The sequence below is a fragment of the Catharus ustulatus genome, chromosome 15 (assembly GCF_009819885.2).
Source record: "Catharus ustulatus isolate bCatUst1 chromosome 15, bCatUst1.pri.v2, whole genome shotgun sequence".
Taxonomy (NCBI): domain Eukaryota; kingdom Metazoa; phylum Chordata; class Aves; order Passeriformes; family Turdidae; genus Catharus; species Catharus ustulatus.
The window spans coordinates 3436753-3462599 of record NC_046235.1 but is presented as its reverse complement, the minus strand read 5'-3'; the positions used below and the strand labels follow the sequence as shown (position 1 = coordinate 3462599).

The following is a 25847-nucleotide window of genomic DNA, read 5'->3' as shown; positions in this document are numbered from 1 at the left end:
GCTAGCCTCATCACACACACCCCGCACAGCTAGCACATCCTCTGCTGCAGGTCACTGCACCTGCTGTACCTGAGCTCGCTTCTTCCCCCTGCCCTGAGGCACAGAATGTTCAACTGGGGTCATTGCCCCAAACAGACTTGTTACTTTTATCCAGAGATGCTGTCCCTAGCCCAAAAGGCTCCCACTATAAACACACTGAGCCACAGTTTGCCCTGCCAGACCCAAGCATGCCTGGGATGTAGAAGAGTCCTAGCATCTGTTGCTCCAAAGGAGGCCAGAAAGTGGCCAGGCCCCTCCTCTCTGCACAAAGAGATGTCCCCACGCAAATTTAATGTGGTTTTATTAAAGCTACAACATTTACACAGCACAGGCTCTACAGCAAAGAACAGAGAGAGAGAAGAGCCCCCAGCCCTGAGCAGAGTGGACAGTGTCTGGGGCCAGGAGAGCACACCAGCACAGGCAGGAAGGCAGCTCCCAGCAGGCCAGGCTTCCAGGAGAGGGAAGAAGAATCATGGGAGAAATCAGTACTTGGGACGTTTCACTTCAACCCTGGAAGAAAGAGAGGGGCAGAAGAATGGTGAGGATGGAGGGCAGGCAGCTCCACCACTCTCCAGAGCTCAGCACTGACATCCACACTTTCACACCACAGAAGGTAGGGGGGCCCCAACAGGGCCCCTGCAGCTGAGCCACAAGCAGAGACTGCTGTACTTACCCATCAGCCTCCAACTTCTTCCTCTTCTCAATGATCTGCAGAGAAAGCACGAAGTCCTGTTACCCCCAGGGAATCTGGCTGCTCACAACTTGCAGAGGGGTTGGAGGGTGCCAGATACACCTGGGGAGATCTGCAGCCAGGCCAGAGTGAGCTGAGGTGAGCTACCTCTGGAAAAGCTTGGCCTGTTTGCCCTTGCTCCTTTCTGGCTCCCACAGACCACTGCTTCTCACCTTCCCATGACTATTCCATACTGCTCACCCTGCCAGGACAACTCCCAGCTCTGCTAGCTGGCAGGCAGGGAGCCACTAAACACGTCCTGTCCCCTCCACTCCCCTCTGGCTGGCTGCAAACTAACAGTTTTGGGCATATTCATCTGCTGCACAGCCCAGAGCAAAAAGCCCCTGTCTGGGGCTGCTTCCAGGACAACAGTTCCAAACAGAGCTCCAGACAATACTGCAGCCCCAAGTATTTGGCTGATGCTCTTGCAAAGAGCAAATCCAGCTGCAGAGAGCTGTATGCTCACACACACACTGACAGCACGTGGCTGAGGCAGGAGGACAGGACTGGGTGGGGCTGTCCTGGGCCATGCTGGCAGCTCTAGCCCAGCTCAGACACTCACTGCACTGATCTTCTTCCACTGCCGGTCCAGCTCTGCCTTGTCGTTGGTCTCCTTGAAGCGGCGCGTCTTGCGTCCCTCAGACATCTTGATGCCGTACTGGAACGCTGCCCTGGAGAGGAGCAAGACATGGCTCAACACTCACAGGGGATCCACAGCCTGCCACAGGAAGGGATGCATCTCCCCAGCCATGAGCAGATGCTCCAGAGCTGGCCTGAGCCCCCAAAAGCAGCAAGATGTCCTCAAGAGTGACATTAAGAGCAAAAACAAACCACCAGGCCCAGGGCTCACAGCTCCTCCTCAGGCTCTCACAAGGGAGCCCCCAGCTTGCTCTAAGCTGTCCCAGCACACAGGCTTGGCCAGCATGGCCATCCCACCCAGAGCCCTCACTCAGCCCTTCCTGAGGGCTGCACTCACTTGGGCAGAGCCTCTTTGTTGTTCATGTACTCGCTGTACTCCTCCTGCGTGTCAAAGTCCCAGCGGCCCAGAGGCCCCTTCTTGTTACCCTGCAGGGAGAGAACGACTCAGAACAGCTCCTCAGTTTCTGCTGGGGGCGCTTCTCACACAGCCCTGCATACCCAGCCACAAGGCTCCATCTCCCACCAGCCCCAGAACAATGGCCTTGGCTCCAGATCCCCTCCTCAACATGTTGCAGACAGATTTTGTGGAAGTCAGAACAGAGTAGCATGCCTATCAACACCTCTGGGTCAAGTGCCAGTGACACCTGTTTGCTCCCTGACACAACAGGGAGCAGATCAGCAAAGCCCAAAGTTCACTCAGCATCCAGCTCCAGTGCTGCTTCTTTCTCATGGGATCCTCTGGCACTGGTGCTACTTTGCTGGCTGCTCCTAAAGGCTGCTGCCAACATACCTGATCCATTTTGCTGTAGTCCACCTCCTCATCACTGTCCACAGCCATATCATCCATTCTGGGAAGAAAAAAGGAAGGATAGGGTTCAGAGTGGATCCATGAGATGGATCAGGACCTTGGAGCTGGTGGGAGTCATGTCTCTTGGCCTCGGATCAAACATGCTCATTTCCTAGAGCAGAGGGAAGTGGTCCCAGCTGCAAGCCCTGCAGGTGACCTGTACCACAGGGCATCCAAGGCTGGAAATGCTTCCAGGATGACTCTGCAGGCTGAAAGGTGTTCCTCTTCCACTGAGGGAAGCCAGAGCTCCACAACCACATGGATTAACAGGGAATGCAGTAGATTCCCAGCCATCTCAGCCTCCCCATTGCTCTCCAAGCAAACACTTAGAGCAGAGAGCAGCTAAGAAGAGCCTGAAGCAAGGGCTTGGGATGATTTTGCCAGTCAGCTGTTGCCACAGACAAGGCCAGGCCTGCTCCCCCAACAAGTAGTGGGGCTGATGTTCAAGTTCTTGCTGCCAGAGAACAGCAGCCCCTCAACACACCCTGCTCCCACCCCACAGCTTCCTGCTGCTCCTTACGTGGCAGGGTAGCACTCAGCATAGCTGTTGGACATGCCAAAGAAGTCTCCCAGCTGCTTCTTGTCTTCTGGCTTCTTCAAAGTGGCAGCAGTTAAGGAAAGCACCACGTGAGCTGAGCCTTACAGCTGCAGGCTGGGCACAGCCAGCTGGAAAACCCCCTCCTGCCCCAACACAACCAAACTGGGGGGTGCAGAGCTTGTGTTTGGTGTGGGAAAAGCAAGGCTTGAGCAGCATTTCCCTCCCAGTAGGTGAGGCAGGACAGCCCCCTAGATGTGCTTGTATCTGCAAGGGCAGCCAAGCCCCACAGCCAGCCAGGCTGGCACAGACAGTGAAGGATATGCCTCTGTTCCCTCCCAGCCAGCAGCTCCAGCAAACTTCTCATTGATGGACTTGATGAGCTCCTTGGCTGAGCCAGGTCCTGGAGTAGAGAAAGCAGCAGATTAAATTTGGGGGGAAGAACAGCTCACTGCAGAACACTGGGGCTGGGCAGGGTCCCTGTGGGACACAGTAAGAGGCAGGGTAAGCTGCATGAGAGGTACAAGAGGAGGAGCAAACCAGTTTGGCACTGATGGGGTCAGCTGATCCCAGGAGACCTGGAATCTCACAAAGGTTTGTCTTGGAAGGGATCTTGAATCCCATCTCGTTCCAACTCCCTGCCATAGGCAGGGACACCTTCCACTACCCTGGGTTTCTCCAAGCCCTGTCCAACCTGGCCTGAAACACTTCCAGGGATGGGGCAGCCACAGCTTCTCTGGGCAACCTCCACCAGGGCCTCACCACCCTCACAGGGAAGAATTTCTTCCCAATATCAAATCTACATCTCTTCTCTTTTAGCTTAAAACCATTCCCCCTAGTCCTGTCCCTCTCAGGTAGCCACACCACTTGACTCACCTTTGTCCATGTCTGTGGGCTGCAAAGAAGAGGGAAACACAGTGTCAATCAATCAATCAATCACACAGAGCTGAAGCACAAACCCAACAGGCTGGTGCTAGTGCTGCCTCACCTGCTGAGGGACAGGACAAGCACCCAGCAAGCCCTGGGGACAGACAGAGCTCAGCAAGAGCTGACGTTGGCACATGTAGGGCACAACCAGAGATACCCAAAGCCCCCCAACCCCACAAAGGGCAGAGCTCAGGTGGGACAGTCCTTCACAATCAGAGACTCACCTCATCATCAGCCTTGGGCTTCTCAAAGTAGCTGTGTCTCTTCTTGTCCTCCTCGCGCTCCCGCTCCCGGTCCCTCTCGCGCTCCCGGTCCCTGTCACGTTCTCGCTCCCGGTCTCGCTCCCGGTCCCGCTCTCTCTCCCGGTACCTCTCCCGTTCCTTGTCCCGTGGCATCTTGGCAGTGGAGGGCACATAATCCCCAATGTCTTCAAAGATGCTACAAGTGGAAAAGAGCCTGGAGTTACGTGTGCTGCAGGAAGAGAAGGCCAGAATCACATCCTTGTGACCTGGAGCACACAGGACCAGCACTGAGAGCTAAGGACACCAGATATGGAAGTGGCTCCCCCACCTGCCAGAGGTATGACTTCACTTCTGCTCCCTTATACTGCAGGACCTGGGCCTTGTGGTCCAGGGCAACACTGAGCCCTCACCTGCCTCAAGCCTGAAATCCAAACCAGAGCTTTCCTCCAGCCTTGTCCTACAAACCACAGGGCCAGCAGTTCCAAACTCAGCTCTCTCTAAATGTGATGGGCCAAAAAGCCATTCCCTAAGGGACAGAGCTGTGACCCCATAGCCTGAGGGCAGGGAGGCACTTACTTCATATCAGCTTCAGGAGGCTTCTTCTCATCCAGCTTCCCTGCAAGGACACAGCAACAGTGAGAGCCACATCATCCACTCTGCCCCCTGTGCTGCTCCCCTGTCCCTGTCTGGGTTCCATGCTGCAGGAGTGACAAGCCTGGAAGATGTCACATCATACTCAGCACCCCCAGGAAGCCATTGTGTCCCCCCACCAAAAGGGGGCATTTCCCCAAGGAACTAGGCCTTCATCAGGAAGAGCACAGCACCATGAGGGACCCTCACAGCTCCAATTCCCCAGCAGCCTGTCCTATATGCTCCTGCCTTCAGGACACAACACTCAGGAAATCACTGTTCTTCCCAGCCCACTGTCTCACAGCACAGGGGAATACCACAAACCAAAACACATCCCATTCCCTTGGGATATGCTCCAAGGACTAAAATCCTATTACTTGGTTCCTTTCACCTCCTACCTTTGTCTTTCTTCTTGAGCTTCTTGTTGCGGGTGCCTTGCCTGAGATAGGAGAGGATCTGTGTGAGCTTGCTGATGACGATGTCGTTGGTGGTCAGCGTGGTCTGTGCCTGAAAGGGAAATGCATGAGGAAGCATCCTGCTCCCTTGACAGAGAACCCCTCCCAGAAAAACCTGCTCTGGCCAGCTCAGAGCAGCGAGGTGAAGCAGGCTGGAGAGCAGCTGGGTACCTCCATGGTGGGGCAGTCAGCCTTGCTGCGGATCAGCGTGGTGGGGATATCGGTGTCGGCGTATTCATCATCCAGATCTACCACGTAGGCCATCCTGCCTGGCAGGAACAGCTCGTTCCGCTCGTACGTCTTGTTCTTGAACAGGATGCGGTAAATGTTGCGGCCTGGACAGAAGGACAAGTGTGGGAAAGCAGAGGAAAAGCCCAAAGTGAAGCGTCTTTAACTTATCAGCAACATGAGCATCGCCTCCTAAGGACACACTTCCTCCAGTCCTCAAACTCGGGACTCTCCCCCTCCAATGGTTTTCATTTCTCTGTTCACCCTCCAGGATTTCTCCCACATTCACAGCACAGACAAGGTGGGGAACAGCCACACGCACACAGTCTTACCCAGCCGGGTCTTAAATTCAATTTTGTTCTCAGGATCTTCATCTTTCCTAAACAGAAACAGAAACCAGTAGTATTAGAGCCAAGTGAATGGCTCCTCTGCATCTTCCACTCTGGCAAACAGCTGCACTCAGGAATGCAAAATACCCAATCACTCACTTAGTTTCCTTCTGGGGCTTCTCCATCATTTCCTCCTCTTCCTTCTCCTTGCTGGCAATCTCAGCCCGTACCTGGATGCAGAGTAAATCCACACATTACAGCCCAACCCATGCTGCTGTTGCTCATCTGTGAGCCCCATCAGACCCCCAGCCCTGCAGCAAGGGAAATCCTCACAAGACCAAGCACTAACAGCCACCCTGTGTGTCTGTGGCAGAAGACAGACCAAGAGCAGCACAGTGATATCTGCACTCACCTTCTGCAACAGTGCAAAGTCCAGACCCTTCACCAAGTGAGTGTGCTCCATGTCACCACCCAAGAACTTGGACTCCTGGATCAACTGTCTCCTCTTCTCTGCAGCAGACTTATCCCTGTGCAGTGAGAACAGAGCCAGATAAGGACCAGCCCCCCAGATCAGCCTGGAGAGCCCAGGCCCCACCACAGCCCACGTACGCCTCAGCCGTGGGCCCCACAGCCCTGTAGTTGGCAGTGGTGCTGATCAGCTCTGTCTCTTCATAGTCCTTGTTCACTCCATCTCTCCTCTCCTTGGCTCGATCCCGGTACTTCTCAGCCAGTTCCCTCTCGCGCTCGATCTCCTGCTGCCGCAGCTTCGCGTAGTAACTGCGGGCGGGAAACAGCTCAGGGTTAACAGTGACCTGCTCGTGTTTGTGAGGGCAGGTAACAGCCCCTGAGGCCTCACACACACCCATCCTGCTCCCAATCCCTTCCCCAAAAACACACTAGGGCACCATGGGACACAACAGGCCTGGAGGAAATGTTGTATTGAGGCCAGCTAAGGAGAGCTCCATCCTCCCTTCCAAAGGGAAGGGGTCCAGTGCAGTCCTGCTGTGCAGATGTGCTCCAAAGCACAGTGATCACTGAAATCAGCCCCACCACTGTCCTGCTCTCTGACACACCCACAGGCCCTCTCCTGCTTCTTCTGGAGGTGAAGCTTCAGCCCCATCCTGACACCTTAAGTTTTTCTGTTCTGCTTGGGTGTGCAGCTTTTAGTTTTATATTAAGGGTTACTAGGATCTTTTCACAGGATGGTGAAGACAAAACTGTCCCACTCCAGCTGTGGACTCAAGGACAATTTTTTCAAACTTCAGGCCCTAAGCATAAACAACATCAAAAGAGGAGGGCAAGCAAGCAAGCAAGGAGGATGAAACATCATAATTTGAGGCTATTAACTGGACAGTTGACTTCTGTATGCAAATGGACTAAAACCTATAAAAACGTGAGATCTCGTGACCAAGCCCTCTTTTGCTTCCACCTTGGAGCCATCAGGGCAGGGCAGGACTGTGGCACTGGTACTGCCAGGGTGTGGCTTTTGAAGGCCCCTCAACAAATATCCACTTTATTTCTCTTAACTCTGTCTAGCCTCTGTTCCAGCTCCTCTCATCAATCCTACCGCTGCCCTCCCACAAGCAGCGACAGTTCCTTAGCCTGAACTCTTCTCCAAAGCTCTTCAGTAATCCACTCAACACCCTCTTTGGGAACCCAAGAGATCAGAACTGTTTCCATGGGCAAGACATGATGCAAGACATGATGTATAATGACAAGTCCTGCTGCATCCCTTTCCTCACTTACCTTTTCTTCTTCCTCCTGCGAGCAGCTGGATCTTCATCCTCATTGTACTCCCGGGGCATCCTGGAAAAGGGTGAAAAAACACATGTACAGTCTGCAGAGCCACAGGGGTGACAGCTGGATAGAACAGTCCCTCAGACACAGCAGAGTACTGAGGTGCTCAGAGATGGAACAGAACAGTCTCTCACCCTTAATTTCCCCCTAATTCCACACTGTTGGCAGGGAGAGGAAGGGAAAAGACTGATTTTCATCAAACCAAATCTGCCTCCTGCACAAAGTGTCTTGACAGCCATGAAGCCTCACTCTTTCATTTACAGCAGCCTAATCCAACTGCTTCTCCACTGCCACTCTGTCTTTGGTTGCAATACAAGATATGATCAAAAATATCTATTCTATCACCATCTGTTGAGACCAGGTGGGGCAGTGATCCTTATCTCAGTGGGAGATACTCTGCTAATGGGCCATCCACTGAAACCAGGTAGGGCCAAGCCTTTCTTACCAAAATAAAAACTGAGATTTTGGAGACACTAGGGGAGCCCTTTTCTCCGCTGGATTTCAGAAGAAAACCAGACTTGTCATCATCACTAGACCTTCAGAGGAAAACTGCACCCTTCTACAGCACCACTGCTCCAACTGAAGCACATCTGTCACTGCAGGAGGATGCAGCCACCATTGAATGGGACTGCTGCCAGCACCCTGCCTGACAGGGTGTCAGGTTATACTCTGACTTTGTCAGGGTTTGGAGTTTGTTTCTTTGTAGTACTGTATTTCTATTTTAATTCTATTTCTATTTCAATTTTCTCAGTAAAAAACTGTTATTCCTAATTCACCTGAGAGCCCCTTGATTTCAAAACTATAATAATTCAGAGGGAGGGGGTTTACATTCTCCAGTTCAAAGAGAGGCTCCTGCCTTTCTTAGCAGACACCTGTCCAGCAAACTAAGACACACACCCATTGGCAAAAGCCCCTGCAGAGTGCAGAGAGAGGGTCAGCTGGGCACAGAGCCCAGAGGGAAAGGGGGGTGGACTGTCCCATGGACCTGTGAAACAGAAGCCTACTCACTCATGGTGGCGAGATTTGGAGGGTGGCGCAGATGTTGGCGCAGCCCGCGGGGTCATAAGAAGCTTCCTGAAGTCTTCATTGGTCAGCTTGGACCTACAAGGGAGGGAAGGAACAGAAATCATCATTCCTAAAGAGCTCTGGAGGAGGAGCAGGTCCTGTGTAACCGAGATGGGCACCAGGTCCCACAAAGCTGGAGTGCAGCCGTGACTTCAGCTTCTCCATGGGAATGGCACGGGGGTCCCACAGTGCTGTTCCAGCCCCAGCCCAGCGCCCCAGTGCTGTACTCACTGGTGGAAGGAATGCGAATCGTCCACATCGTGGCCCTCGGGGGCCAGGGGGTTGGAGAACGGCTCATCTAGGAGAAGGGAGAGAGAGAGAGCTCAGACACTGCCTGCACAGCTTCACCCGCGCAGGCACAGGAGGGGAACGGAGTCCGCTTGCAGCTCCGATGATCCCAGCCCGCTGTCACCCGGGCCGGCCTCGCCAGCGCGCAGGATACGGGGTGCCGGTGCCACTGCGAGCCCCACCGCCCCCCGAGCCCCGCGGCGCCGGGCCTTCCAGGGGGTGTCCCAGGGCCTCCCCGAGGGTGTCCCGTCCCCCACACCCCGGGACTGCCCCTGCATCCTCTCAGCGGCCCGAAACACCCGACAGGTCTGTGCCGGGGCGCAGCCGGTGTCAGTCCCCGCGCTGAGGCTCAGCCCCGCCGCGCCCCGCGCAGCTCCGAGCCCCGGGGCTGCCCGGGGTCCCAGCCCGCCAGCTCCCTCCCCCGGCTCCGCGGGCTGTGGCTGCTCCCCGTGCCCCGCAGAGCTGTCCCTCGCACCGGGACCGGGGTCCCGGGGGTCCCTCTGCTCCTCCGCGCAGGTTAGGCCTACACCGTACACAGCCCCGCCCACCGGGTCGCTGCCACCCGCCCCGCCCCAAGCACCGCCACAACCCCTGCGTGGGCCAAGCGTCGCGGCCCCGGGGGTGTCCGGGAATGCCCCGTGCCCTGTGTCCCCTGTCCCGCGTCCCAAACTCACTGTCGCGGTCCGGCATCGCTGCGCTCCGAGCTCCGCTGCGCGGCCCTTCCGCTCAACGCTGTCCTCCCAGCGCACCCCGCGGCGGCCGCTCCCATTGGCCGGTGCGATCAGGGCGTGTACGATCGGGGGGCGCTCCCATTGGCCAGAGCGACCACGGCGGGCGCTCCCATTGGCCGGTGCGATCAGGGCGTGTACGATCGGGGGGCGCTCCCATTGGCCAGTGCGATCAGGGCGGGCGCTCCCATTGGTGGACGGAGCACGGCGGGCGCTGCGATTGGCGGAGGCGCCGGGGTCCCGCCCCCGCGCTGCTGTCCGGGCAGGGAAGATGGCGGCGGCCGCTGTGAAGAGCATCGGGGGCGGGCTGGGCCGCGGGCTGAGGGAGCTCCGCATCCACCTGTGCCAGCGCTCCGCCGGCAGCCGCGGCGTCAGGTCAGCGCGGGGATGGGCCGGGACGGGGCCGGGGGTGCTCCTCCTGGGGAGCGAGACACCCCCGAGCTGAGCCACAGGGACGCGCCGTCCTCCTTCCCTCCACAGGGAATTTATCGAGCAGCACTACGTGACTCTGAAGAAGGCAAATCCCAACTTCCCCATCCTGATCCGCGAGTGCTCCGGGATCCAGCCCAAGCTCTGGGCTCGCTACGGTGAGTAGGGGGTGCCCGCCGGGAAGCACCATGGAATTATCAGGGGAGGGGTTGGGTTGGAAGGGACTTGAGGGACCATCCGTGTTTATGGGGAGGATCAGAGGGAGGGCGGGGGTGAGGAAAGGACAGACCCGGGGAGGAGGAGAATCACAGACTGTGGGTTAGAAGCGATTCTAAAGCTCACCCGCTGCCAGCTCCTGCCGTGCCCAGGGAACCTTCAGTGGAGCCAAGAGCTCCCAGCTCCATGCAGCCTGGTCTGGGGCACTGCCAGGGCTGGGGCAGCCACGGCTCCTCTGGGCAACGCGGCCAGGCAGGAATTTCAGCTCTGGTCAGGGTGAGGCATGCTGGTGCAGAGGGAGCAGCTGCCCTCGGGGCAGGGTCTGGGTTCACTTCAGGGAAATGACCCCGGGGAAGCAGAACACAGTGCTCAGCAGGGGCTTTCCAGCCTCTGGCTGTGATCCCCCACCCCCCTCACTGCACAAAAATGTGGGGTTTTCCCCTTTATTTTCACTGTGTTCTCAGTGAAACAGTAGAAGGGAGCAGAAAAGCTTCTCTGGAAAGGATTTGTTTTCCTCAAAGGTCATCTGGGCTGGAAAAATTGATTTTGAAACTTTTGAAAAGATGCAATGACTCTTTCAGCATAAGTTTCCCAGTGTGAGCACACAGGGCAGGGGAAGCTCGTGTGTCTGGGTGGGACTGGCAGGGAAATGGAGCCCCAGGTCAGGGCAGCTGTAGGAACAGTTTTCACACTGCTTTCCTGAGGGCAGCAGCTTGCTGAGATGAAGCTGAAGGCCACAGGGCTGCTCTTGGATGTGTCTCTGCCCAGCCAGAGCTAACTAAAGGAGACCGGGAAAGGAGGAGATTAAGAAGGTGGAAATGATAACTTGGGCACGTGGGATATGGTGAGTGTGAAGGGTGGGGATGGAGCCTGGGCTGTGACATCAGTGCCCTTGCACCAGGAAAGGACCCACACACCTGCCCCCCCCTCACCCTGTCTGTTTTCCCACAGAGTTTGGGAAGGAGAAGAGCATCCCACTGAACAACCTAACTGCAGATGAAGTGGGCAAGGCCCTGGAGAGTGTTGTGAAAAGCCACGCATGACACCCGACAGGAAATACACGTGCTGGAGACTTGACTGATTATCTTTAATGTCAAAGATGTATCTTTAATTTATCAATTCATAAACACAATGTGCTTACCTTGAGCTTGGTGGTGACTGAGAGCCCGGGGAATGGCTGATGCAGCCATTCACCCCTCCCTGGCACAGGAGAGTCTGCCCAGGCTGCAGCTTAGCTCTGCCCTTCTCCAGGCTCTGGGGGGCACTGGACTGGTGGCTACCAGGTGGTGACAAGGACAGCCCCCCCATGCAGCCAGCACTGGGCACATCAGAGCCCTGAGCAGCCCTTGGGAAGCTGCCACAGGTTGAACAAACAGTTTATTCCACTGAGACTGCAGGGAAGGGGTGAGGCCTAGGAGAAAGCAGCCAGTGTGGCCTGGCAGGCACTGGGGGCTCCTGGGGACTGCCTGACCATGTCCAGCAGTGCCTGTGCCCGCTCCTGCAGCTCTGGTGTGCTCTGGTGCTGCTCCAGGGCCTGGTGCCCACCTTGCCTGGTGAAATCAGCAGCAGCCTGTATGAGAGGAGAGGGTGAGAGCTGGCTGGGTGCCACAGCTGATCATCTCTGCCCAAGCCACCACACCCCAGGGAACAGGGCTGAAGGAATTCCCCAGAGCCCTCCCAGACACTGCATTCCCCATCCAGGTAAATCCCACCATGCTGGTGGTTGGTTGGGAAGGACTTTAAAGCCCACCTCATTCCCACCCCCAGCAGGGACACCTTCCACCAGGTGCTCCAAGCCTCATCCAGCCTGGCCTTGGACACTTCCAGTGATGGGGCAGCCACAGCTGCTCTGGGCTCCCTGTGCCAGGGCCTCCCCACCCTCACAGGGGACAATTCATTCCTGTGATCTGCAGCAAGTGAAGCAACCTCAGCAGGAGCAAAATAAAACTTGGTGTGGAAAGAACCTGCCCAAACACCAGTCCTTGTCAGTAAGGAGGGAACTCTCTGCAGGCACAAGAAGGAATTCCACCCTCTGCATCACAGCCTCCCCTTGGGCAGGGGCCTGGGTGTGAGGGGTGCAGGGTAGTGTGGCAGTCACTGTTATTCAAATTACAATTAACATTCCCCATCCCCTTCATAATCCTGCACCCTCCCAGCTGTCACCTGTGGGCAGTGCAGGAAGAGGAGGTGCAGCAGCTCCAGGCACTGCCCCACGGCCTCGGGGTCGGGCAGGGTGAGGAGGGGCAGGAGGCGGGGCAGGAGGGGTTGCTGCAGCAGCCGCTGGCACTGGGTCACTCCCTTCTCTGCCACATTGCACAGCACGGTCAGGGCCTGAGAGGGAGAGGGAGCAAGCAGTGAGTGCTCAATGGGCAGACTCCTGACAGGCTTGGGAGGGCTCTCAACCACTCCCCATGGCATGGAATTGTGGAATGCTTTGGGTTGGAAGGGACCTTAAAGCTCATCCAGTCCAACCCCTGCCATGGCCAGGAGCACCTTCCACTAGCCCAGGTTGCTCCAAGCCCCATCCCTTGTGTGGGCACCCTGTGCCAGGGCCTCACCACTCTGACAGGGAAGAATCCTTCCCAACATCCCATCTAGCCCTGCCCTCTGTCAGTGTGGAACCATTCCCTGCTCTATTGTCACTCATATCCTTGCTCACAGTCCCTCTCCACCTTTTGTTCTTGTCCTGCCACGTGCTTGCCCACAGTCCAATGCCCACCACACCACTGGATTTGGAATGCCTTCTCCACACCTAACTCAAGGCACTGTTCATCCCTGTGCCAGGCACACCCAGCCTTGCCACCCACCCCTGGCAGCATCCCCAGACCTAAAGCTTTGGGGTCTTTCAAAGGAAAGTGGCAGGAGCCTTCCCAGGCCTGCTCCAGTGGCTGGCCCCAAGTTAACATGTCCCTTATGCTGGGACAAGGCTCTGCCAAGGGCAAACACAGCTGCAGTGGCTTCAGGGGAGGTGGCTGGTGACTGCCACCACACGAGACTGACACTGCTGTCACTGCTGCCCCATCCACCCTCCAGCACTGTCAGTGGGACTCATGTTCCTGAAACTCCAGTGCTTTCCCACCATTCCCAAAGCATGGGGCAAGGTTTACCAGCACAGTGGCCATCTGGGAACACGTCAGGAGCTGCAGCAGGGCCGGGAGCAGGTCCAGGGAGAGCAGAGCAGAGCAGAAGAATGGATCATCCGCTAGGGTGGGCACAGAAGGAATGTGTGAATAAAAGCAGGGTGGGTCCCAGCAGTGCCACCACCCCGTGGGACACTCACCTGTGAGGTTGTTGAGCAGCCAGAGGCACTCCTGGATGAGGAAGGGGTGCTGCTGCAGGAAGCACTGCAGGATGAGGAAGAGGGCGACGAGCAGGCGCCCGTCCTGGGCCTGTCCCTGGCAGCCTGTCTGTGCCAGCAGGTTACTGAGACACCGCAGCACGGGGCACACAAGCTGGGACAGAGGGACACACCAATCCCTTCAGCTGAGTGTCCCCACAGCAATCCTGACAACAGCCAGCACCCTGCCCACCTCTCACCAGCTCCAGGCCCTCGGGAGCATCCTGGGGGATTTGGGAAGCCAGGTCCAGCAGGAGTGAGGTGAGGGCAGGCACAGCCCCCAGTGCCAGCAGCACCACGTTGTCTTTGTGCCTGCAAAGGGAAGGACAGTGTGGTGGCCTTGGAGCTTGGAGAGGGGAAACTGCCACATCCCCTCACCAAACAAGGCCTGGAAATTCAGTGCTCTTCCGAATCACCACAGGGCTTATTTCATGTTGGAACAGTGGCTTCTTTCATATTGGAATAGCAGCTTTATGAGGAAATTTAAAAGCTCATGAAAAACATTCACTTAATTATCTGTGTGGGTCTGGGAATGACAGCCCTGACCCTTGAGTATCTACACATTCCTTGGCTGCAGTGACAGGCAGGGATTGCTGGCACAGCCCAGATGGGTGGCCCTGGGCCAACCCCACAAGTGTGGGGACAACTCTAGGCATGGGGGAGCAATCTGGGGACATTTCAAGAGACTAGAAACAGCCTCCTGAGGTTTATCACCCATTAGCACCCTGTAAGAGCTCAGTGATCCTGCAAACAGCACATGTGCTCAGGCAGGAGAGCTGGGATACCCAGGATAGCTGGGGAATTGCTTTCCCAAAGGAAACGGGGAGGCAGACCAGATCCCCTTGCAGGACCATGGGCCTTCATGCCTCTGTTTGGCTGCTCCCAGGGAACTCAAAACAAGGAGAAAAATGTATTTACCTACAAATGATGTAGTGGAGACACCAGGCAAACTCCACAGCTGCTCCCATCCCAGCCTTGAGGCCAGAGCAGACCAGTCGGAGCATGTGCTGGGGGAAAACCGAGTCCAGGACCAGGCTGGGCCAGAGAGCAGAGTTAATGCAGGCACAGGCAGGACAGGGAGACACCAACCCTGGCCACTGAGCAGGGAGCTGCTGTATCCCATACTGGGGACCACAGGGTCCAAACACACATCTGGAAGGGACTCAGAGCCAAGGGCTGCAGCCTTGGGCTCTCTCTGTCCATCTCAGGGCCTGGGGACATTCAGGACACTTTGACTGGGGTCACATTTTTGGCACTGAGGGCTGTCAAGTTGATCTTTTCCTTTGCAAGAGCAAATCAGCCAGAGCTCCCTGCTGCCCTTTACTGAAATACCAGAGCTGTCTGCTTGGAAGAGGCCAAGGGAAAGGAGCCAAGCCCTGCTCCCTGATCTGCAGCAAAACTTCCACAGCTGTGGCAGGATTCTGCCCTGAACTATTAATGTCACTGGGATGGGGAAGGTGTGGTGTCCCCAGCACACAAATCCCACCCAAGGCCCCAGAGCCCATCCTGGTGCAGGGTTCAGAGGCTCCGACTCACGGGATGATCTCTGTGGGGGCTTCCTTGGCTTGGAGGAGCTGTGAGAGGACATAGCCCACACCTTCCAGCACTGCCTCGTGGGGGGACTGCAAGCAAAGGGAACAGAGCTGATCCCTCTGACAGAGCCAGGGTGCCAAGCAAACCCAGCTGAACATGGAGAAGAGAGAGCACAGAGAGGACCAGGAGGGACACAGGAACCTGTGACCACACCAGAGCTGAGCCCCCTCCCCATATTCACTGAGCTTAGCCCAAACACAGCAGAAGTCCTGGTTTGAGCATTTGGACCTGCAAACCACAGCCCTGCTGGACCCAGGCCTGGCAGAGGGGACAGGGCTCCCTGTGCTACAGGCCAGGCAGCCACTGGATGGGGGAGATTCAGCTGGAGAAGAGATGAGCTCTGAAAACGAGCACAGGGGAATCCCACAAGTGACAGCCCCCTGCAGAGCTTCCCCACAGCTGGAAGGAGGGCTGATAGCCAGAAAAGTCTCTCTAGGGCACAGCAGAAATGTGGCTGAGCTGTTTCACCCACCTGGATGCAGGATGCCAGCACTGGAATAATGCCCTGGGGCAGCAGTTGCTTCCTCACAGCTTCACTTTCTACTACGAGGTTCCCCAGTGTGTACAAACACAGCTCCTGCAACAACACAGCAGAGCAGGAGGTGACTCTGTGGGCAGCCAGCAAAGCCTCAGGTCCCACACACTGTCCTGAGCTGGCCTTGGAGGGGAAACACAGATGGATGCTGCTGGACCCTCCAGCCACCCCATTCCCAGCTAAATCAGCTCCAGTTCATTCTTTTTCTATCTGGCTGAAGCTGGGATCTGATCACTCCCACTCTGGAGGTTTTCCAGGCTTCCAATTTCAGGATGACATCTCCCTGAGCCCCCTCTGACTCTCCTGGACTCTGCCTGTGTGCTGCATTCAAATGGGATCAGCACTTGGGGTCACTGCCCACCTTGCTCCTCAGCTCTGAGCCTGCCTGCTTCCCAATGGAGCAGCTGGAAAACACCTGGGCATCCCAGAGCTACTCCGGCTGTTTGCTCCTATCCCAGATCAAGTTGCACAGCATGGAGCCACAGGCACTCTACGCTTATCCTTTCTTTCCTTTCCTTACATATATTTTTAAGTGATATCTTTGTACTTTTGTATTGTTTCATTTCTACAGATAATGACCAAAATGGCTACATACCCCCTTTCCATTGCAACCAAACTGTTCTAAAATAAAATTACCATATACATATAGATATAAATATGCACATAATCACAGGTCACTCAGTGTAGTTCCACTCTAATCCAGCCCAAGGGATCTATGATTAACAAGAACTCAGTTACCCCACCATCAGGGGCAGGTCATAGCACCTGGGCACTGGAACAGTCCTGCTCCAAGGGCAAGGCTGTGATGCCAAAAGGTTTTAGTTCCAGGGGACCCCTTCTCAGCAGCTCTGTGACCAGAAGAGGTCACTACCAACCACACCAAAGGATTCCCAGGTGCCAGCACATGGATCTCACCGTGAACTCCAGGCTGTGTCCTGACAGGTAGGTGAGCAGGTAGGAGGTGACAGGCAGGCACGCCTCTGCCACCGAGGGGACACTGGAGTGGGACAGCTCGTGCAGACAGCGAGCAGCCTCCAGCTGCAGGTCAGCCAGGCTGCTGGTGAAGAGCCCCGTCAGCGTCCGCATGCTGCCATCCAGCCTGGGGGATCCAAAGGCTGCTGTCACCTCCCACCCAGGCCACACAGAGCTCACCCACCCAGCCACAGGCACACAGGGCTCCTAGGGACATGCCCTTGGCAACAGCCACAGCAGGCCTGGGCTGACCTGACGAACTTCTGCTGAGTGTCCTCGTTCTGCAGAGCCCAGCGGAGGCGGCCGAGCGATCGCTTCCTGTCCTCCGAGCCCCTCTGCACACCCCTGAGCAGCTCCAGAACCTGCCCAGGCAATTGAAAGGCGGGTGAGCTGCCAGCAGTGCCAGCATTAAGATTTCATCCCGTTAATCCTCAAGGCAAAGGGCATAAAGATGGGCACAAGGAGCTTTAACTGTGCCTGGCAGCAAATCAGAACTACTCCCAAACCCACCCCCGCCCAGCCTCCTTCATATGCTGAGTCTGAGAAAGACCCCCAGGACCCCCACTGCCATGGAGAACATCAGGTTCTTCACCTCATCCTCTGAGAGTGGGTCTGGCACAACATCTGCTCCATCCTGTGCCCCCTCCTGGGGTGTGCTGTCCTCCCGCAGGAGCCGCTTGCTGACTAGCTGCTCCTGCCGCCGCGCCTTCCTGAGGGCTGCCAGGGATCAGGAAATGTCACCACGGGGCAGGACACTCCTCCATCCCACCCAAAGCCTCCTTCCCTCCTCAACCCAGGGAGGAACTGCCCATTGCTCCTGGTGGAAGCCTGGAAGAGATGCACGAGCAGGGACTGCAGCCCGGAGCGGGGCTGAGGGTCAGGCACACAAAGAGTGAAGCCACTGCTGGGATAATGGGCAGGAACACGGGACAGAGGCCCGAGGACCAGCTGGAGGGACCTGAGGCTGGATTTCACACAGGACCATAAAGCTAATAAAGTCAGAAAAGACCTGGAAGATCATCAACCCCAGCCTTCTACAGAACACCACCATGGCCACTAAGCCATGGTCCAAGTGCCCCATCACTTGTTTTCGGAAAACACCTCCAGGGATGGTGACTCCACCACTGCCCTGGGCAGCCAGCTCCAATGCCTGACCATCCTTTGGATGAAGAAATTTTCCTTAATACCCACCCCGAGCTCCCCTAGCCCAGCCTGAAGCCGTTCCCTCTCCTCCTGCCCCTGTTCCCTGTGAGCAGAGCCCGGCCCGGGGCTGTCCCCTCCTGTCAGGGAGATGTGCAGAGCCACAAGGTCCCCCTGAGCCTCCTTTTCTCCAGGCTAAGAGCCAGGCGAGACCTCGCAACACCCAAACAGCGGGGGGGGTCGTTGAAAAAAGAGGGATTTCACGGCAGAAAGCCCAGGGGTTTAATGTGAGGCTGTAAAACGCTCCCCGAGCGGGCAGCGGCTCCGATCCCCCCGCGCATCCCGGGATGGAGGCGGCCAGGGCTGAGCTGGGGGGTCCCTGCCACCCACGGGGACCCCGCAGACCCCCGGCTGTGCCCTGGCACCCACACGGACCCCACAGGGACCCCGTAGACCCCCGGCCGTGCCCTGGCTCCCACAGGGACCCCACAGACCCCCGGCCGTGCCCCGCAGACCCCCGGCCGTGCCCGGCTCCCGGCCGGACCTGCCTCTCGCTCTCGCCGCCGCACCCGCAGCTCCTCCGCGCTGCGCCCGCCGCGCCGGCCCCGCCGCCGGCCCCACATGGCGGAGACCGGGCAGAAGGAGGAGGAGGAGGAAAAGGCCGGTCCTGGGGCGGTCCCGGGGCGGTCCCGAGGCGGGGAAAACACGATCCCGGCCCCCCCCCTTTCGGGCACGGGCAGATGTGTAGCCGCGAGAGTTGGTGCTGGTTGTGCTGAGGCCAAAAAAATGCCCCCAAATTTTCATCAGAAATATGAAACAAGGCGGCTCGGTGACCCGGGACCTTCCGGGTGGTGATGGGGACCGAGGGGCAGAGGAGTTTGCGCTCCACAGGAAGGTGTTTGGGGAATTTACGGCAGAAATTAAAGGTACCAGCCCCGGGCAGAGCTGTAGGGCTGGTCAAAAGGGGCCGGGAGGAGAGCTCAGAGGGAAGCTGTGACTTCTCCATCATGCGCTCAGCAGCAGCTTCATGGAATTCCAGACCCATTTGGATGGGATGAGACCTTAAAGCTCATCCAGTTCCAACCCCTCCACCTCGGGCAGGGACACCTTCCACTATCCCAGGGTGCTCCAAGCCCCATCCAGCCTGGTCTTGGACACTTCCAAGGATCCAGGGGCAGACACAGCTTCTCTGGGCACCCTGTGCCAGGGCCTGCCCACCCTCACAGGAAGGAATTTCTTCCCAATATCCCATCTAACCTTGCCCTCTGGCAGTGTGAAACCGTTCCCCGTTGTCCTGTCACCCCATGCCCTTGTCCCAAGTCCCTCTCCTGGAGCCCCTTTAGGCACTGGCAGAAGCCCCAAGGTTTCCCCTGAGCCTTCTTCAAGCTGAGCAGCCTCATCTCCCAGCCTGTCTGCACAGCAGAGGGGCTCCAGCCCCTGGAGCATTTGTGTGCTTTCCTCTGGACTTGCTCCAGCTGCTCCTTCTTGTGCTGAGGAATTTCATGCAACCCGAGGATGTAGAAGAGGAATCAGGGAATTTCTGAGCACCCCTTCACAACAGTCCCAGAGAGCAAGGGACCCCACCCCACCTGTTGGGGCACCAACGTGTAGTGCCACATTAACAAAACAAACTGGGAGTTGCATTGTCCAGCCACGCAGTTCCATTACCTTTCTGAAACCCTTTCTGAGTCCAACATAAGCAGAGAAATCTCTGGGAAAGAAAAAAAAAAACTCCCGAGAGATCATAGAATCACAGAACCATTCAGGGTGGAAAAGATCTCCACGGTCATCAAGCCCAGCCTTTGATCAGAGCACTCAGTGCCACATCCAGCTGTTTCTGGAGCACTTGTGGCTCCTTCTGGTGAAGGAATGCCCTGTGCAGCTTCGGGCTGCCTGGACAGTGGGTGGCAGTTGTGCCATCCCCATCCTACATGGAACACAGGCACCTGGGCACGGTGTGGATGCCAGGTGTGACAGCCCTGTGCCCTTCTGCACTGCCTGCAGGGTGCTCAGCACCCAGGGAGCCTTGAGGCACAGCAATACCAGAGCACCTGGAAGGGCTGAACCCGAAAGTGCGTTTGGGGAACCTTGCCCACAGTCTGTTCCATCACCATTCCTAGGAAAGTGAGCAGCGCTGCCGCTCCTGCCGCAGCCTTTCCCAGCCCGCAGCCGCAGGGAAGCGAAGCAGAAGTGACTCGGGAGGCTCCGTCCTGCTCAGGAAGTCAGGGCTGTGTCCGGGAGCCGGGCTCGAGGCGTGAGCCCGGCCCCGGCGTGGGGACCCGACCCTGGAGCACAGCTGGAGCACAGCTGGAGCGCAGCTGGAGCACCGCTGGAGCGCAGCTGGAGCACAGCTGGAGCACAGCTGGAGCACCGCTGGAGCACAGCTGGAGCACCGCGGGCTCGTCCGGCGGGAGCCTGGGCAGGATCGCGTGCCGGACGGAGCTGAGCGCTTGGAACCTTCGGCACCTCAGCCGGGATTTGGCAGCAGCTGGAGGAAGCAGAAGCGGAGCAAGGCAAGCTTTGGGTGTGAGCTGGCTGGTGAGTCACTGTACAAACCCACCCAGGGTCCCGCTCACTCGGGGCAGGTGCCAGAGGAGAGCTGCTCCTCGGGACGGCACGGGCAGGTAGGGAGAGCTCCGGACTCGGTGGGCTTTGGGATGTGGCCAAGGAAAGCTGATCAGGGCTGATCAGAACCGCTCAGGGCAGGAGGCTGGACTGGGGACCCCCAAAGTCTCCCTTTGAGCTGTGTGCTGACACATTTAGGAGCCTTTAATCTTTGCTCGCTGCTTCTTTCGCAATGTGGTGATCAGAGATCAGACTCTGTCAGCTTCTGGTGCTGACAGGGATGTGTTCACACCTTCAGGGGTCATTTTCTACCATCCCTTGGGGGGCTGGTGATTAATCAAATCGCTGGGTAAGGAAGGAGAAAACATGAAGCTTCTGTTGCAATTTCCTGCCCCAGATTACAGAGGAACAAGCAGAGCTGGGGCAGTGTCCCTGGTCAGATTGACACATCTGCCTTCACTGTCTGTAACTCAGCATTTTAGCTTCTCCAGGCACTTCCTGCTCGTTTAGGAGTGGGAGCCTGCAGCAAGGCAGCCCAGGCGGGACAGTGCAGAGCCTGGGGAGGCTCCCTGCTGAGGGAAGGCTGGCACAGGTGCAGCTCCTGGAGGTTTGGCTGCTGGCCCGAGCCACGATTCAGTGGCCAGGCGGGTGCAGGAGGGATGAGGGCAGTGCCCTGTCCTGAGGGGTGGCTCTGCAGGGCTGAACCTGCCCAGGCCACCCCTCCAGTGCGGGTCACAGGGATCCCCTCAGCTGCCATTCACCGTTTCTCCTCCACTGTTTAGGTTGCTCACCATGAGTGTGGCTGTGCTGCTGCTCCTGTTGGGGCTGCTGGTGGCAGAAGGCAGAAGGGACAGGTGTTTCTTCAACCGCACTCAGGAGTACTGTGTGTGCTACAACCTGTCCGAGGAAACCATCGGCAGCATCATCCAGTGCCTCGCAGCAACCGTGGTGGAGTTTCGGGGCGGAGATCTGGAGAAATACATCGCCTTCCCCATCAGGGACCTGGACCCCTCTGCCATTGAAACTCTGGGCTCCCTCGTCATCCAGAAAATAATTATTGGGAACGTGCTGGTGCCTGAGATACTCCTGGCCCGTGTGCTGAGGTTCTTCTCCTACACCCATGTGCAGGAGCTGGCCTTTGAGAGCTGCATCTTCCAGGGGACGGGCAACTGGAGTGGCATGGATGGCCAGAACTTGCCCATAGTGTCCCTGAGCTTCCACAACGTGACATCCTCCCCGCTGACAGGCCATGAACAAGCCTTCTCCAGCCTGAGCAGGTGGCTGGGGACCCTGCAGGAGCTGGCTGTCACTGGCTCCCATGTCCTCAGCCTGCCCTGTGCCATCGGGAGGGTGTTCCGAGCTCTGCGCTCCCTGAGCCTGGCACACAACAGCCTCGGGGACGGGAGCCTGGCCCCCACCTTCTGCCAGGGAGCTTTTCCTCATCTCCAGGAGCTGAGTCTGCACCACAACAACCTGAGCTCCTACCACAGCGTGTGTGAGGGCGTGCAGCTGCTGCTGGAGCTCCAGCACCTCGATCTCAGCCACAACCAGCTCATGGCAAACTCGTCCTCCTCCTGCCAGTGGCCAGCATCCCTCCGGCGTTTTAACCTTTCCAGCACTGGCTTGGATGAAGTGCCAACGCCGCTGCCACCCAACCTCGAGGTGCTGGACATGAGCCACAACCACCTCCATGCTGTAGACATCTCCCTCAGCTCCCTGAAGAAGCTTTTCCTGAATCAAAACCTGCTGCAGGCCGTGCCCTCCATCAGGAATTACCCCAAGCTGGACACCCTTCACCTGGACAACAACTCCATTTCGGAGCTGCCGAGGGATGAGCTGAAGCTCCTGGGGCGCCTGCAGGACGTGGCTGTGGCTGACAACCCCTTCAGCTGCTCGTGCTCTGGGGCAGGGGGGCTGCAGGCTCTGGCAGCCACGGGCCACCTGGGACAGGGCTGGCCTGAGGACTACAGGTGCCAGTCACCAGCTCAGTACCAGGGCTGGCCGGTGGCACAGGTGCCGCTGTCGGTGCTGCGCTGTCACCTCGCCGCCGTGGTGGCCCCACTCTGCGTCATCCTTGCCCTGCTCTGCGTGGCTGGGGCCGTGTGTCTGCTCAGGACCAGACCCTGCAGCAGAGCCTGAGGGGCACCAGGACCCTTCCCAGCACTGCTGCCCCCAGGAAGGCTCCCTGTGCTCGGTGTCCCCAGGGTCACCCCGCTGTGGCTGTGCCCAGCCAGGTTTTGGGACACCCCTCACTTTGAGCTCCAAGCTAAGACCCAGAGCTGCACCCTCCCTCAGGGGATTTCCTCGTGGTCAACTCCAGCTCCCCAACTGTCCTGCCATGTCACCTGCCCTAGTGTGATGGTTTATAATTTCCTGAAATTTTTACTTGTAGAGACCTGGGCAGTTTTCGATGTACCTGACAAGGACCAATTTCATTGTTACACTAAAGAAAAAGTTGATGTGTCTTTGTGAAACACACATGTAAAGACCAAAAAAACCCCAAAAACAAACAAAAAAAACCACTGGAAAGTTTTCTTTCTTGCCTTTAGAAGGTTACTAGCCTAGCTGGCTCAATAATGGTTCTGAAGAATGGGATTTTTACATAATAATCAGAATTCCATTCTTCCAGCTGGCTGATCACTGTAACATCAATACCAGGAGAAAACTGTTCTTTGATCTCCATAGATTAAAGAGGGAAGTCTCCTCTCCAAAGTGAATTAATAAAAAACTATTTTAGAAATGGTAAACTAACTGAATTGTTTTCTATATGTTTTCAGTGTGAAAGAAAAAAAAGGGAGGGGGAGAAAAGGTCATCTAAAGTTTTATTCTAAATTATTTTCCTTATATTTTCTAGTAATAAAGTTTCTCTTTGTACCGTTTAAAATTAAACCTGTTTTGCCTTCCTCCTAATCCTATCTCACAGCAAAAAAACCCTCAAATTGGCAAACCAAAACCACTACACCTGTACAAGAGGAGTTCAGCTCCATCACATTCCCACTGATAGCACTCAGATGCCCCAAGCCTTGCTGGGGTCCCTGCCCAGAGCCCTCCCCACACCTTTAACCCCCCAATCCAGCCATCCTTGGAGCCTCCACGGCCCTGTGCTGATCCTCCCTCTCCTCCCCTGGGGCTAGGGCTGGGCCAGGATGTCAGGTTTGGCAGGATGATGCTTGGCTGCTCTTCAGCCTAAGAGAAAAACCCAGAAAAGACAAGAAAATGAGTAAATTAAACAGCCCTGTACACAAATGTTAATGAGCTGGAGCAGCTCCTTATACCTCGACCTGAGGCACAATTGGGGCCTTGAGGAGGTTCAACCAGAAACGTTTTAGGTGATAAGAAGAAAATGGGTTTATTCTGGGTTCTGGGTTATTCAGGGAATATCTCACAGTAAGGAGAAAATGGATTATGGGGAATATTCAGAGGAAGGAGGTGGGTGGGGAAGGGACAGGCATGGGAAAATGGGGATGGGGAGAATCATAGGATCACAGGGTAGTTTCAGTTTAAAGGTACCTTAAAGATCATCTCATCCCACACCCTGCTATAGCCAGGGTCACCTTCCACTATCCCAGCTTGCTCCAAGCCCCATCCAGCCTGACCTTGGACGCTTCCCAGGACAGCAGCCACAACTTATCTGGGCAACCTGTGCCTCACCACCCTCACAGGGAAGAATTTCTCTCCCATGTCCCATCTAACCCTGCCCTCTGACAGTGAGAAGCCATTCCCCCTTGTCCTGTGGAGAGAAGGGTCACCTGGACAAGCCCTGCTCTCCTTTCCTTCCCCAGGGCCTGTCCTCTGCATTAAAGGTTGTGCCTGGGTGTTTCCTGTGTCCCACCCTCTCTGTGTTTGAGCACACCTACACATGACCTGCAGGCAAACACAGCCTGGGCTGGCTGGGGGTGAGGGGAAACAGAGTGGGGGAGGACCAAGGCTAGGGCAGGAGCTCAGGGTCCAGGTGTGGATCGTGATGGACTCGGGGTCTGCTGCATGTCCAGGGTGTGTCCCTGCCCGGGGTGGAGGGGCTGTGGGGCTGTGCCAGCCCTGAGCAGCCCCAGGGCAAGGTGGGGCCATGCCCTGGGCTGTGGGAGGGTGGTTGGTGGCTCAGGGTGTTGGCTCTGCTGGTGTTAACCAGGGTGTACCACAGGGTGCTCCTGCACTTTGGGAATCCTGGGCTGGCTGGGCATGGAACAGGGAGCAGCAGCTGCTGGCTGATGGATGAGGAAGGAGAAATCCCTGTCTGCTGAATCCTAGACTTTGCTATCCCTTGGGAGCACCCACAGGGGGCTGTCTGCCTGGTCAGGGCCACTGAGGGGGATGTGTGACCATTCCCAGCAGTGCTGCCCCACAGGGGCTCCCTGGGAGGGCTCACAGGACCCCCAAGTGCTGCTGAGGGGCTCCTGGAGTCCCCAGCCTGGGCTCCCTTGTGGAGCAGAGAGCATTATCCCACAGCATTATCCCACTGTGCCCAGCCCACTGCTGGGGAACCCCTCAAAGCCCCCTGCCCTGCTCTGTCCCAAGGGATTTTCCTTCTGGCCACCTCCACCTCCCCAAGATCCAACATGCCTCTATTGTCCCTGCCCTGCTCCTGATGGAGCCCCCAGTGCTGCCTGCTCCACCTGTGTCCAGCTGGCTTCAGCCTCACACCTGAGGCACAGGTGAGGGAGTTTTGGGGGGAGCAGCACTGGTGTCACTCTGTACAGGGAGCAGGCAGGCAGAGGGACGCGTGTGCATCTGCTCCTCCTGGTCCTGTCCCAGGTAGGGCAGGGGCTGTCCTGGGCTTTCTCTCCACCATCTGCATTTCCACAGACAATGGGGATCCTCAGCACTGGCATTTCCTGCTGTGCTCTCTTGCTGTGACAGATCTCCAGTGATTCTGTGGTTTGTGGTCACTTCTTGTGATAGCCTGGCAGTCCAAGGTCCCTCGTGTCCCAGCTGTGGCTGACAGTGATGTCCCTCCTGGGGCTAGGAGCACCCCAGTGGTGTGAGTGGCTCCAGGCACCACCTGCCCTCTGTGGTCCCTTGATTCCTTGGCCTGCAGGGCTCAGGGTGCCTGCAGGCTGGGTCTGGCTCTGCCCACATGCATCAATAATGCAGGAGAACCCGATCCCCCAGGTAATCCCATCCCTGCCCTGGCCAAACAGCAGCTCAGGGGCAGCTGCTGCCACACTGCCCATGGACGAGGTGAGTGCTGTGGTGGGGGAATAGCCCAGGTTGGCTTGGAGGGATCTGTCAGGGGCTGCCCAGCTCCCTGGGGTCTCATCCAGCTCCTGGTGGTGCTGAGGGTGGGCTCCTTCCCCCTGTGTCCCAGCAGGCTGAGCAGGATGTCAGCGTGCGAGCAGCTCTGGGACTCCACCAGGCAGCAGGTAGAGCTCAGGACATCCCTGAGCCTTCCCCTGAACCCCCACACCAGGGAACAAGGGGATGGGGTGGCAGCCACAGCTATGGAGGCACTGGGACCAGTGGCCAAGCTGGTCTGGGCAGTGCTGGCAGGGACAGGGTGTCCTCTCCATCCTGGTGGCTCTGAGTCATAGCGGGAGGCTCAGGAGTGATGGGAAGCCCTGGGATGTGGCTCCAGGCTGCAAGG

The 25847-nt window shown here is 57.1% G+C and overlaps 4 protein-coding genes across 4 annotated transcripts; 2 read left to right on the top strand and 2 right to left on the bottom strand.

Moving 5' to 3' along the window:
- Positions 1 to 323: 323 nt before the first annotated feature.
- IK (IK cytokine) lies at positions 324 to 9524 on the bottom strand. Its single transcript, XM_033073518.2, has 20 exons — positions 9426 to 9524; positions 8695 to 8761; positions 8407 to 8499; positions 7348 to 7407; positions 6211 to 6378; positions 6014 to 6128; positions 5761 to 5831; positions 5605 to 5651; positions 5216 to 5379; positions 4988 to 5096; positions 4536 to 4575; positions 3942 to 4155; positions 3667 to 3685; positions 3115 to 3193; positions 2776 to 2856; positions 2199 to 2256; positions 1746 to 1834; positions 1332 to 1440; positions 713 to 747; positions 324 to 549 (listed from the first exon to the last, which is right to left on the bottom strand). The coding sequence occupies exons 1-20, from the start codon at positions 9439 to 9441 to the stop codon at positions 522 to 524; spliced, it is 1662 nt and encodes a 553-aa protein (XP_032929409.1). The 5' UTR covers positions 9442 to 9524; the 3' UTR covers positions 324 to 521.
- A 185-nt stretch (positions 9525 to 9709) lies between these two features.
- Positions 9710 to 11270, top strand: NDUFA2 (NADH:ubiquinone oxidoreductase subunit A2). Its single transcript, XM_033073583.2, has 3 exons — positions 9710 to 9854; positions 9960 to 10066; positions 11076 to 11270. Exons 1-3 carry the CDS (start codon positions 9751 to 9753, stop codon positions 11165 to 11167), a joined length of 303 nt encoding a protein of 100 aa, XP_032929474.1. The 5' UTR covers positions 9710 to 9750; the 3' UTR covers positions 11168 to 11270.
- Positions 11195 to 18324, bottom strand: TMCO6 (transmembrane and coiled-coil domains 6). The gene is made up of 12 exons (XM_033073582.2): positions 18246 to 18324; positions 17154 to 17278; positions 16814 to 16923; positions 16505 to 16688; positions 15527 to 15631; positions 14998 to 15083; positions 14380 to 14496; positions 13662 to 13773; positions 13405 to 13576; positions 13232 to 13326; positions 12288 to 12455; positions 11195 to 11694 (listed from the first exon to the last, which is right to left on the bottom strand). The coding sequence occupies exons 1-12, from the start codon at positions 18322 to 18324 to the stop codon at positions 11536 to 11538; spliced, it is 1512 nt and encodes a 503-aa protein (XP_032929473.1). The 3' UTR covers positions 11195 to 11535.
- A 2734-nt stretch (positions 18325 to 21058) lies between these two features.
- CD14 (CD14 molecule) lies at positions 21059 to 22608 on the top strand. The gene has a single exon (XM_033073509.1). It carries the CDS (start codon positions 21059 to 21061, stop codon positions 22403 to 22405), a length of 1347 nt encoding a protein of 448 aa, XP_032929400.1. The 3' UTR covers positions 22406 to 22608.
- Positions 22609 to 25847: the final 3239 nt, after the last annotated feature.